The 13,921-nt window shown below is 47.6% G+C and overlaps 2 gene segments (V, D, J or C); one reads left to right on the top strand and one right to left on the bottom strand.

Annotated features, from left to right (window-relative positions):
* Positions 1 to 13,921, bottom strand: part of LOC102512053 — an 80,166-nt gene that overhangs the window by 34,088 nt on the left and 32,157 nt on the right. Inside the window, 1 exon segment of the V gene segment in view lies at positions 12,377 to 12,380. Coding sequence covers positions 12,377 to 12,380 — 4 coding nt within the window.
* On the top strand, positions 3,878 to 4,555 carry LOC116660394. The segment is given in 2 exon segments: positions 3,878 to 4,037; positions 4,215 to 4,555. Coding segments are annotated over 2 exon segments (372 nt in total).

Here is a 13,921-nt window from a genome sequence, read left to right as displayed (position 1 = left end):
TTTTTCTAATTTAATAAAGGCTGAAAACAGCAAAGCAAAGATTTTGAGAAACACTTGTTTCCTAGAGACTTTGGGGCACTATTTTTTGTATTTAAAAGTTGATGTAACCCATTCACAGTCACTATGTTTAAATCCCAAACTTGATGTCAGTAGTCATAAGCAAAGAAGGAAATGCTAGGTTTTTGTAGCTAATTGATTTTGTGGTTCAGCATCCAAAATGCTAATTTTCTATCATTTCATTCTTTTGTTGTCTAGTATAACAAAATATATGGAGACAGGGTGGCTTCACCCCTGCTGTACGAGCCCTGATGCCACATCCCAGACGAAACAGGGGTCATAAAATCAGATCATCTCTGATTTTATTAGACAGGAGAGACATTGTCTCGTCTGTGCTGCTGGGGCTGAGGAGGGTGAGGGAGTTAAGGTGACAAGGAGGCTTCTACCAAAACCTTCCAGTGCCCTTCAAACATGGGTGCACCTGAGAAAGGCTTTCAGCAGATGGAGGAACCTGGGGGAGCAGCTGGGGCAGCCCAGCCTCACACGTCTGCCTCCCCTGGTGGTTTGTGTTATGGCTTGTAACACTGTGGGAGGGTAACTGTTATGCTGCAGACAGTAATAAGTTCCGACATCTTCAGCCTCCACACCGCTGATGGTGAGGGTGAAACTTGTCCCTGATCCACTGCCACTGAACCTGGAAGGGAACCCGGTGTGCAAGCTGGATGCACCATAGATCAGGAGCTTAGGAGCTTGCCCTGGTTTCTGCTGATGCCAGGCTAAGTAACTGCTGATGCTCTGACTGGCCTGGCAGGTGATGGTGACTGTGTCTCCCAGAGATGCAGACAGGGAGGAGGGAGACTGGGTCATCTGAGTAGCACACCTGGCACCTGAGATGGGAAACATAAAAACACATATCCACACAATTAATCACGTTATAAGAAGACTTCCCTGAAGGGCCAGGAGGTACTGACCACCCAGAGCTGAGTAAATCCCAGTGTCTCCGTCCTTACCTGGGAGCCAGAGCAGCAGGAGACCGAGGAGATGAGCGGGGGCCCTCACGTCCATGCTAAGACCTGACTGGGACTGGTTCCTGCACAGGGTGCGTTTGGACGATTAATAAGTGTCCCGGGCGGTGGGCTGTGCTCTGGGACCATGCAAATCAGCAGGGGGTGGGGCAGGGCGGGGCACAGCTGCAGAGCTGGCCTCCCCGCAGTGACAGCGCAGGTGCAGGGTCCCCCAGGTGTCTCAGGTCCGACCAGGGCAGCACACATCAGCCTGCAGAGAGTGTGTTTCTTCAGAAGGGCCACAGGATACAATCAGCCTACTGTCCTATGGTTAGAGTAGATTTTTGTTTTTCTCCCTTCAAAGTTTAAAACCTGCTTTTCTTGTTATCTCTCCAGCTGACGAGGGGCTTGCAGGTGTGACCCAACACCAAAGATGCAAGAAATCTTCTAACCCCTTTTGACTTGTAACCTCTGGATATCACTGAGCCCAGAGAGGCTTTCTCTTTGACTCTCTGATGCTCTTGGTGAGGTAAATGATCAGTGTGACCAGCCAGAGGTGCTATGAAGTAGGGGAACGATACATTATGTGCACAACCATGATTTGAAAAGAAAGGACCAGACACTGGGGACCTTTCATCACTAACCTGTCACCTCCAGCTGAGCATTTATGAGCGTGCTGCCCCCCCATTTCCATCAAGGCCAGTCGAGGACAGAACTTTTCTGTCTCCACGTCTGGGAAGTATCAGCCAGCTTCGTAGCTCTGTTTGTCATCACACACATCCCTGCTGGATGTTCCCTGCCCTCCACGCATTATCGCCTGTGTGTTCCACCCCCTCTTAACCCAGGATGTTCTTCTTTAGAAGCTGGCAGCCTCCCTGGACCAAATACTCATGTATGTCCTTTTGGTTCCCCAAATCGGCATATTCTACCGACCCACCCCCAACTCTTTCCCAGATCCGAAGAGAACATTGTTTTCAATGGTTGGACTCAGGACATTAGTGCCCAAGCCTGGTGAGGACGCAACCCCGCAGGAAGGTAAAAGCAGAGGAGCTGTGTGGGGTTGGCGCCCACAATATGGAAAGGGCATCTGCGTGGGGTGGGGCTGGACGTGCAGCGAGGGTCACTGGAGCTGGAGCGAGGGGCAGCGGCGCTGAATTCCCAGCTTTGGTGTGTGAGCTTCTGGGGGGTCACGGAGGACCCTCACATGCGTGGGGGCCCCCGGGGCAGGAGTCAGCGCCCAGACGGAGTGAGGAGTGCACCCATGCAGGGGGCACAAGGATGCTGGTGGCTGTGCAAAGGCTATCAGAGCTGGAGCAATGTGTGTGCATTAATAATATTTGGAGTCAAATTGTCACTGTTAGATGACCTGGATAGCTGACAGTTAACAAGACTACAGTTAACTTTCTTTCTCCAAGGAGCACAAGTGTTAAAATGCACTGATATGTCCTCCCCCCGCCCTTCTTTTGAAAGTTTTATTTCTTTCTTTCTTAAACCTCATTTAATATTTTTGGGTGGGAGGAGGTAAGTAGGTTTATTCATTTATCTGTTTATGTATTACTTTGTTTTTAATGAAGTACTGGGGATTGAACCCAGGACCTTATGCATGCTAAGCCCTCACTCTACCCCTGAGCTACACCCTCCACCCTGTTCCTCCTTTGCCTGAGTCTGTTCACGATGTGGGACAAGGAAACACACTAAGTGCACCTTCATTCATCGCCCCATGCACCCTGAGTAATGACATTACTTCAGGGGCGGGACCTCAGAGGGAGAAGGGTGGGGACAGCAGCAGCAATCTTGTTTGTTTATCATCTGTCCCTGCCATTAAAATGAAAGCTTTGTGAAGTCAAGGGCTCTAACGGAGTTATTCAGAACGCCCTATGCCTAGGAGAGCTCACCATATTTTTATTTGTGTAATTCTATAACTATTTTTGACTTGGAGAAGGAATAAACTCTTAGCAGGGCTTGAGAATTGAGGCTATTCCACGTGTTACCCCCAAGAGGCGCTGTGACACCTGAGGTCACTTAGAGAAAGAAATTTGAGAGGCTTTAAAATGATACTTGCCTCATAGACAGAGAATACAGACTTGTGGTTGCCAGGGGGGCGGAGGGTGGGAAGGGATAGACTGGGATTTCAAAATTGTAGAATAGATAAACAAGATTATACCGTATAGCACAGGGAAATATACACAAAATATTATGGTAGCTCACAGAGAAAAAATGTGACAATGAGTGTGTATATGTCTATGTATCATTGAAAAATTGTGCTGAACACAGGACTTTGAAACAACATTGTAAAATGATTATAAATCAATAAAAAATGTTAAAAAAAAACAACAACAACGGTATTTGAGAAACTAACTGATCGACTTAAAGATGAGTGACAAGGTTGATTGGTTTCCTGACACAGCCTTGTGGTGAGGGAAAGATGAGAGGCATGATTTTGGATGTACTGAGGTGTGTATGAGATGTCCAAGAGGGACTACAAAGATGAATTTTAAAATTCAAAAGAGAATCTGAGCTAGAGATACGAATGTGTTCACTCTGCCCTCTTCCTATTCAGTGAATATATTGCATATAATGACACCACGTATACATGCTTTAAATAAGTTCTGTACACATACTCACAATTACATTTTTTTTAATATAAGTTAATTTATGTTTTTGAGTCTCCTTGAGCTAGTTTGAAAAATTGGAGTTGATACTAAGAAAATTTTCCATTTCGGAATTTTGCTGAACTGTGTTGAAAACTCATAGTGTCAAGTCGGTTTCTGGCCTCTGGTCGGCATACGCTCACACTTCCTGGGGAGCTGATATTTTTATCTCCTTTTCACTATTTGTCGCCACAGCTCAGTGCTCAGGCACTTTAATTTCATGCCCTGGTGCTTTGCATAGGCCCCCGGAGTCCTAGGCTGGCTGCTCAGAGCTCTTATTAAAGGGGCTTCCAGGAGACGCGGCCTGAGTGCACCAGACAGGTGAGCAGCAGCAAGATGGGGCCACAGCCACACCTGCTCACCTTCCTGATGCTCTGGGTCTCAGGTGAGAGTTGAGAGGAGAGATGTCTTTATAAAACTAAAAAATGATTTTACCATGTACAGTAAATGAGCGATTTAACCTAGAACACTGATTATTTATGATAATAATAAACCCTATGTTTCTTAGACATATATTTTAATATAGTAATAATGCAATGTATGGTCACTGTTATGATTGCAGGTGTCTGTGGGGACATCGTGATGACCCAGTCTCCCAGCTCCGTGACTGCATCTGTAGGAGAGAAGGTCACTATCAACTGTAAGTCCAGCCAGAGTGTGTTTTCCAGCTCCAGCCAGAAAAGCCTCTTAGCTTGGCACCAGCAGAGAAATGGACAGTCTCCTAGAAGGCTCATCTACTATGCGTCCACCCGGGCATCGGGGGTCCCTGATCGATTCAGCGGCAGTGGGTCCACAACAGATTTCACTCTCACGATCAGCAGCGTCCAGCCTGAAGACGCGGCAGTGTATTACTGCCAGCAGGCTTATAGTGCTCCCTCACAGTGATTCAGCCTTGAACAAAAACCTCCTCCCCAGGGCCACGGGTCAGTGAGTGTTTGCCCCACCGCACCAGCTGCTGCTTTCTTGCTCAGCCCTGCGTCTCTCTTAGCTGTAGGAGAGGCTGTGTCTCCTCTACGTTGTTCAAGAATTTTCGCATCACCTAAGTCTGTGTCGCTGTCCATACAGATAGATTTATATTATTGAGCCAATCACAGCTTCTACTGTGTTTTGCATAGAAGGGACAAGTGTGCTTCACACCCTGAGGCATCAGGTCTCAGCCCTGGGCCTTGTAACCTTGAATTTTATTCTATCTCCCTGCGCCCATCGCTTTCTTGCCTTGGGAGCCGCTCAAGGTTCACTGCTCAGTTTCCTGTTATCAGCCGCTTCCCCATCAGACCTTCGTCTGCTTCTCTGACTCGTCTCCTCCCACCTGGCTGCTTGGTCAGCATCTCGTGTTCTGATTTTCTGCATTTTGAGCTCATGGTTTTTGTCTCAGAACTGGGTTCTCCCCTCCCTTCCAGGGCTCTAGGTCACACTTGCTTTCCCAACGCCATGCTCACGTTCTGTGTCCTCTTTGTCCGTCTTTTCTCCACTTACAGCCCACGGTGCTTTACATCCCCGACAGCGGCCATCCTTGGTAACTCTGCAAATGTGAGCAGCCAGCTCTGTGGCTTTGATCCCGTAGTCACTGATTATCTACTGAGTTTAAAAAATAAACCCCAGTGGACAGCCTTCCACCCTTGTCCTGTGTGGCCACGGTCCCTCTCCGTTGCCTGGCTATGGGGCCTTTGATTTACAGCTGCACACCCGTCAGGGAGAATTAGGGTGGTTTGAACTCACCTCTCCCTTCTGCCGTGTCTGGCTGCTCAGAGCTCACTGGAATCCTATATTTTTCCTGCTCCTTATGTCACGACAAGGCTATTGTGGGAGACACAGCCATATCCGGGAGGTACCCCGGGGGCCCGGGCAGTGACGGGACAGATCCTTCCGCAGCAACCTAGTCCCCTGAGATCCCCAGCGCCTCCTCTTGCACAGACTCAGGGAATCTGCTGTGCCTCCTTTCCAGACAATCAACACGTGTGGGCAGCTGGGCCATCCCACAGAGGGAGGTGTGTGTTGAGGGCTGGACCATTTCGGGAGGATCATGTGTACCTTGCATGCAGTAACAAACTCCAACATCCCCAGTCTGTGCCCTGCTGATTTTAAGCATAAAATCTCTCCCTGACCCACTGCCCCTGAACCTGTCTGGGACCCCAGAGACCCGTTTGTAGACAAATGTGGAGTCTGTGGCTAGATGACACGCTTGTGAGATTTAAATTTCTTCCCTGTCTTATGTTTTTCAAACTGTGATTGTTTTCCACCTTCAAGATAGTGGGTGGAGTGATTCAGCTTGTGATGGTCTGAGGATTTCTACCAGAGAGACCAGGGAAAGACGGCTTTCTCTGGCCCACAGATCACCCTCTTCTTGAGAACCGGACACTGTCTACAGGCAGTGGGACCTGCAATGAGGCTGTGAGCTCAGCAGTGAGATGAGGGCAAGGGCAGGCCTATGGGCTTGCTTCCTGGAGAAGAAGTGGCCATTCTTCCAGTGACCAGGGATGCTGAGAGCTGCGGGGAGGGTCAGCGTGGAGGCATCTGTGAGCCGCATCAGTCATGGTGACCATGGCACTGGTTACCCAACAACTGTACACGGATGCCTGTGTGTGGTCCAGTCATGGAGACAGAGGGCAGGGCCACGATCTGAGGATGGCTAGCATGCGGTTCACTTGGCACTCTGCAGTTTCAAGTATGATCCTAGCGGATCCATATTAGAAGAGAAAAGGGGCCCAAGCTTATGATTCTTAATTTGATATTGAAAGACATCTCTTCTGTTAATTTTTCTATCCTGGATGTAGCTACGGGTATAAATCTAGCCAAAGCCATTGTTTTCATTTGTCCTGTTAGTCACTGACATTCTGTGTCCACAAAGCTTGACAAGTTGGAAAGTTAGACCACACCGATCCTTTCTGTTAAGCCAGGTGGTGACTGCAGACGTGAGCACATGTCAAATCCCGTCTACAGGCCTTCAAACTATGACCGCTGCCTGGGGAGACCTGCAGGTTTGTACTGATGCCTTTCTGCAAGAGGGGGCACCTTGATCTAGGTCCCCTGATGCCGGTCAATGACTGGATCACATTCTTTCCCTTGGTACAGGGACCTCTCACCACAGCCCTTTTGAACACACTTTCTTGGTGTGAATTATTTCCCCAGACCTGTACTCTGCTTGGGACAGTATGTGACAGAGGGAACTTGCTCTCAGCTGAATAAGCATCAGTTGTGTCATTTGTGAGTCTTGCACTTGTGTATTTGCCCGGTGACCCTGGAGACTGCTGGGAGAAGGGGCAGCAGGAGGAGCTGTGAAGTGATTCCTGGATGCTAAGGGCAAGCAATGAGATGGGTACGGAAGTGATGATGGTGTTGGTGGGTGGTGCCTGGCATCTGGCTGAGCTCCTGGCCGTTATCAGCAGAGACATAGTCAGAGCCCCTCCTGACATCTCAGTGGTGTGTGTGCTCCTTTTGTGGCCACGGGTGGAGAAAACATCCTGAGGTTTTTTCCTGTTATTTGACAGTGTCATTTCCATACTCATCTGTCCGTCTTTCTTGCACGTTTTCAAACATGTTTTACTTCTGACACCTGTAAGGGGTCATCACTGGTTTCCAGGTTCTATGCAAGAGTGGGGCCACATTCAACATGACGTCTGGTTTCCAGTCCGATGTCAGTGCTCTTTGAATTGGGATTTCCCCACCATCTCTGGAATCTAAAGCCTGTGGAGGTTAAACAATACTTTGCTGCTCAAAACTCCATTTAGTGCTGGGCAGTATCTGTCTCCAACAAAACACACACATGCACACATGCACACACAAGAGAAAAATCCTATAAATTAGACTCTACAAATATCAAGAATCTCTTTGCAAAGACATCATTAAGAACTAAGTAGGCGTGCCACACACTGGGAGGTGATGTTCCAAGGACTGTTTCTGACAAAAGATTTATTTTAAAAATATGTAAACAGCTCCTCAAAAAAGGCAAAGTATAATTGGAACAAGCACGTCCCAAGAAAGAATGTCTCCAAATAGCTGCGAGGAAATGAGGAGCATACGGGGAGGTCCTCACTGTCATCACACACCAGGGAAACGTAAGTTCTACCACAACAGCACTTCAAGACCTACCGACACGAACACGAAATAGGAGCCTGACAGTGCCAAGTACTGAAAAGGGTTGGAAGCAACTGGAACTTTTATGCGAGGTTGGTCGGGTGTAAGATGTTCATCGTTTTGGAAAACTATTTGACATTGTTTATTAAAGGCCAACCTATGCCAACCTGAGGTCACTTCCGTTCCTAGGAAAGTACCTAAGAAAACTGAGGTCCTAAGTGCACAACACCGATTGCAAGGATGGCCTTTAAAACTTTGTTAATAGGAGCCTCAAAATGAAAACAACTCACTAATTGAAGAATGATAAATTGTGATATATATATATATATATATATATATATATAGTGATTATTTTGCACTAAAATGGAACAGATTATGGCCACACTGACAACACAGATGAAGTGAAAAAAATATGCTGATGAAAAGAAGCAAGACATCAACCGGTATATACTGTATGATTCCATTTATACGAAGTTCGGGGACAGAGAAAATCAGATCGACATGGATAGAAAACGGAGCAGTGATGGTCTTTGATGGTCATGGATGGGGCATGGAACTGACAGGAAAGGAGGATGATGGAGCCTCTGGGATGCTGGAGACAGTCTGTATCTTGAGCTGGGAGGTGGTTGAGGAGTAATGTGTATATGTTTATATTCACCCAGGTATACACTAGAAATTCACTTTATATCCAGCAAATGCACTTTACTGGGTTTAGTTGTACGGACTTTTTTTTTAAATGAATGAATGAATTAGTGATGGAGTCAGATTAACCGATTCTTTTTCCATCTTCTTCCTTTATAAGCCCTGGGACCTTGAGTAACGTAAGCTCTGAATACATCTGGTTTCTCATCGTTAGATAATTGTGAGACCGATCGCACTAGGGGAGTGAGCCGTAAGTACAGTGTTCAACACAGTCATCCCTTATGACTCATTAACTGGCAGTTGGCAGCGCAGTTGCTGGTGGCGCCTGTTATTGCTATTAGCCGTAGCGTCAGGAGCAGCGGTCACAGTCAGAGCGCCGTGAATACGCACTCTCATTTGTTTGGCTTCAGCTCTTTGTCTTTAAAAACATTTCTCAGAGAAGAGATTCAGAGGCCGTGTTGTGGATAAACTCCTTTGCAGACCTGAAGTAGAAATCTCAGTTTTAGAATTCATTGAGTTGAAGTTTGGGGCTTTTATGTTGTCAACAAAGGATGCCTTCCAAGGCCTGAAGTCCCAGTGCAAGGCATCATCCTCCCTGCAGACCCTCCTCACAGTAAACCCCGCCCCCTGAGCAGAGCGCAGGGCGAGGGCAGCTGTGGAAACCCCGCCCGCAGCACACACCCGGCCTGGGAGGCGGTTTTTGTTCAGGGCTGTAACACTGTGGGAGGAACCGTGTAACCCTGCTGGCAGTAATAACTGGCAGCGTCATCAGCCTCTACCTTGTTGATTGTGAGAATGAACTGTGTCCCAGACTGAAGCCCAACGAACCTGTCTGGGACACCAGGATAACGATCATCAGCGTCATAGATGAGCAGCCTAGGAGCCTGTCCTGGTTTCTGCTGATACCAGCTCACGTAATCACTGACGCTCTCATTGGCCGTGCAGGTGATGGAGATGCTCTCCCTTAGGGACACAGAGAGGATGGCTGGAGTCTGGGTCAGCACAGCTGCTCCCGCTGGCAGCTGAGAAGGAAGCAAAATGTCAAGTTACCATCGTTACATAAACTCCAAGCCACAGTCCTCCCAGCAGGTTTAGCTGCACTTGGGTGTCCGAGGGGAGATTAAGGGCAGAGACCCGCAGAGACCCTGGGGAGGATCTGCCCGTTAGGGGCTGAGGACTCCCATCGTCTCGGGGGTGCTCCCTGCACGCCCCTCCTCACCTGGGAGCCAGAGGAACAGAAGGCAGGAGAGCTGAGTCAGGACACCCATGTTCAATGCAGGTCCTCCCTGAGGCTCTTTCTTGTTTTCTTCCCCCCAGAGTCACTAAGCAGCCTACTTATGAGGACCACGAAGAGCAGAAATGGTCTCTGGGGACAGACATGCAAATCAGCATGGGGATGGATGCTCGTGGCCTCGCAGGTGCAGAAGCAGGCCTCCTGGAGGGTGGAGTGCCTCCTGGGAGGTCACTCCAGTGCGGCTTCAGTCAGTCCCAGAGGAGTTTCTCCCTGGTGTCTCTGAGATAAAACCATCTCTGTATTTTGTGGACCTTAGTTGTCCTCAGGGTCTAAAAGCTTCTAATTGTAATAGGGTTTCTTCCTTCTAAAAATGTGGAAAGAAGTTAGATGACTCTCCAAGACTTAAACTGTAATATGCACATACCACGGTCCCTGTGAATTTCAGGAAATGTCACGCTCTGGAGATGGGTGTGGAGTATGGGTTCCATCTTGATTTGTTACTTAGAGTAGACAGCGTCGTCCACGAGGAAATGAAAAGAAGGAAAACCTGTCTTTGGAGGAAATCCATGCACGGCCCCGCTGGGCGCTGTGCAACAGAGAAGGCTCACAGTGTGTTGGACACATTTCCCTGCCGGTTTTAGTCTTTATTTTGGAGATCCGTGTATTTTGTACACTAACTTTTTTATTTCACACATTACCTTTGTTCTTGTTTCTTCTTCTGACTTTCTCTCGTTATATTGTCATATCTGAGGGTAACTAAGGTTTTTTCTTGTTTGTTTTTTGCCTGATACAGTTGCAGTTTTATCATTAACTGCATCACCTTTTTATTCTCGCAAGTGATCCAATTTTGGTGAAAATTTATATGGTCACTCTCTATTCTGACTCTATTCCTAGCACACAAAGATGCTTTCTTAATGGAAAATTAGTAAGAGGCCTGTTTCCTTATGGGCCCAACTGAATGTACTTTCTGATGGAAAAATGCCGCTTTCTCTTTGCATGAGAACTGGGATCAAGCCGTCCAGCAGAGGGCGCACCCCAAGCCCAGGTCACTAGAGCCAATGCCTGAGCCCAAAGGCACCTGTCACTGACGTTGGTCATCTGTTTAAAAAACTGTAATTGTCACTCAGGAGAGGATAAGTTCATTGATAAATATTCTGGCTTACAGGGAGCTCAGAGAAGGCTCTGGGAATGTGTTCATTACCTGAGCTGATGGGAACATGTCTTTACAGCCCTGATCTTTCTGTTTTCTCAAGACCATACTCTCCCTTTGCCAAATCTGAATAAATAGCAATAAATCAAATGAAATCCTATTAATTATGGGCTAGTTTGGGCAGTCATAGGACATAATTGTAAAATTTAATAAAGAGAACCTGTGGTTTCTTCACAGGAACTGACTTGGGCAGACCTTACTCATCTTTCTTGTCCTGTGCCGTTGGAATTAAGAACCTCTACTGTCCAGAAGCTGTTTGGCTCTCTTTTATTCTGGTACCTTAGCAGCTCTGGCTGAAATTCAAAAACAACTGTAAGAATTTATGTTACTGATCTACGCAAGGGTAAACAAATGCACCAGGTCTCCCTGTGTGAGGCAAAGCAAGCAGGAGAGTCTCGTGACGACATGGAGACTCTGAAGTGCGTATTTCATGGTTAGTGAAGTTTCTGGCTTAATGCTAAGGTTCTAGGGCTAGTAAACTAGTTTGCCTTAGATTTGTGATACCCTCAGAACCCACAGAACAAAATGAAGAGATAAGGAGCGCTAGTAACAAAATTTGTTGCAGGTTAATAGATCCTGGTACTGGTGACGTGGAAGTCAGCCATGTTATCTCCAAACTTAATTTTATCTCCGAACTTAATTAATTCTGAAACAGAAGGAAACATTTGGAGTAACCCGGAATTGTAACATATCCAGGATTTCCCTCGATGCCTAGGTGGCTGACGGGTGAATTTTTCTCTCTCAGGAAATGCATGTGTTTCACTTTCTCTGTCTTTACGTGTAAACGGCGGTCAGTGCAGTACGTGGGCTACTTCCCAGTGGTTGACACGATGCACCCTGTTAAAGGTCACGAGGACACGAGCTGACTTAGGGCTCATCCTTGCTACGCTCCTGGTCACTGCTGGGCAGCGGGTAACCTGCTAATTTGGGCCCATGGTTCTTCAAGTTGTCCTGAATCAATAATCTATAAAATGTTAGTTATGGGTGCCTGAGGAACAATCTAAAGACAAATCTTGACATACGAGCACACATTTCTAAAGTGCAGTTTTGTCCCCCCATCTGCCCAGAGGGCCAGGGGAGTCCCTCCCCCAGTATTTGTGAGACAGGACAACGGTTGGTAAAGCAAACAAATTACGTGCAAGTGTAACATCTGTAGGATGAAAAGGGGACTTGAACATCCACTTTTAAATAAATCAAGTCAATACATTGTAACTATCTCGTCCTGAAATTCTGATGTGCTTCCGTCCTTAGGCTAAGTGTTGTCCCATAAACATTTGAAGACGTGTGATTTTATCCAGGTACTTCATTTTTCAGCTTTTCAGCCTTATATTTGTTTATTGGTCAGTTTGTTTCATAACTATCATTTGTATAAATCAACATGTGGAACGAAAATGTTTGACTTTTCCACCCTCCCTTGTGCTCTCAGCTACCAGAGTAACAATGAGCCAGGATGTGGGGGAGGAACAAGTGTCTAGACGTTGAGGACGAGGACACGTGTGTGTAACATAAGGATGAACTCGAGGCAGTGAATTCAGAACAGGAGGTTGGACAAACAATGAAGCACTTCGCTCAGTGATGTAGACGAGATGCCCGAGTGGTGCACCATAGAGGAGACGGGAAGGGAGTGTCAGGAGGAGAGGGGATGCGATGTCAGAGCTTCTGGCTGAACCCTGTTCCCCTGAGAAAGCCCAAGAGACTATAAGAGCCCCAGGGCTGAAGATGCAGCTGGGTGAGCTTTGTGCCCAGAGTGGTGAGAGGAGGGGGGGGTCCCATGTTCCTGAAAGGCAGCTCGGCTGCCAATGGTGAGAGCGACGTCTGTCTAGGCTGCTGCCCTTGACCGGGCAGGCACCGTGTCCAGGGGGCAGCGTGAGCGAGCAGGAGCTCAGGAGCTGGTCCTGGGCTCTGCTGCTTTCAGGCTGTGACAGTGTGAATATTCTGGCTGACCTGTAGGTGACAGTGACCCTCTCTCCTGGGACACAGGGGAGGAGGCTGGAGATGGTGTCCACACAGTGTCCCCACTGGCTTCTAAGTGGGAAGAAAACATGAACTTCTCCAAACATTAACAACAAGCATGTAGCTCACTCAGTCTGATGTAACGCTGACCAGGAAAACAAACAAACTCGGACAAAAACTTCATCTTCAAGGAAATGACAGTGTTTAACGCAGGCAAACCAAGGGTGAAGCTACCTTCTCACTTGTTCACTGACTTGATACGTGCAATCTTTGCAGAAAAGAATCTAAATGGGGAAATCGGGGATTCTTGATTTTAACCTCCCCCGGCCGGGAACCCTCGAGTGCTCCCAATATTTACAACAAGGGGCTCAGATTCCCCCCCTTGTTCCAACTAAGCATCCTCTCTGGGAGAGGCTGCTTTGCCCGAGAGCTAGCTAGCTGTCTATAGTCCTGTTGCCCGTGGACCCGTCTTCATATGTGCGGAGCTCACTGTCTAGAGCCTTCTGGATTCTCAGTCAAAATGCTCCACTTGTCAAGTGAATCTTAACGCTCATCTGACTTGACAAATATCCAGGCTTCAGGGTCTGCCTCCTCACTGGCCTTATCTGTCTCTCCTCTGACCCAGGATACACAAAACCTGAATCCCTGGGCTCTCCCATCATTTACGTTTCAAGCCCTATCTTGGTTATTTCAGGATCTTCCCCATTTAATTCCCTTTAGACCCAAATGAATAACGGGAACCCACGAAGAAGGGATAAAAAAATTTTTTTTACCAGCTTGGAAAGAATAATTTATGTAGGCATGTAGACAGATGAAAAGAGATCGATCTTCAAATTTTTTCATCTAACGGGACAAATTACTGTGGGTGAAGGTGAAACCAAGTCAGGAGCAGACGTGTTGGGCGTCAGCCTCGGGGTGGGGGGGGGGGGGTGAGCCGCACGTAGGGTGCAGGGCAGGGCGGCACCCCACTGCGCCTGCAGGGGGCAGAGCTACACGGTCCTGCCTAGTTTTCTGTTCACTCAGGCTGAGCATGTTTTTGCTCTAGGTTGTAGCACTGTGGGAGAAGAACTGTAGCTCTGCTGACAGTAATACTTTGCAGCGTCTTCGGCTTCCAGGCTGCTGATGGTGAGGGTGAAATCTGTCCCAGATCCACTGC

The sequence above is a fragment of the Camelus ferus genome, chromosome 28 (genome assembly GCF_009834535.1).
Source record: "Camelus ferus isolate YT-003-E chromosome 28, BCGSAC_Cfer_1.0, whole genome shotgun sequence".
Classification (NCBI taxonomy): domain Eukaryota; kingdom Metazoa; phylum Chordata; class Mammalia; order Artiodactyla; family Camelidae; genus Camelus; species Camelus ferus.
This window is presented reverse-complemented; position numbering and strand designations above follow the sequence as displayed.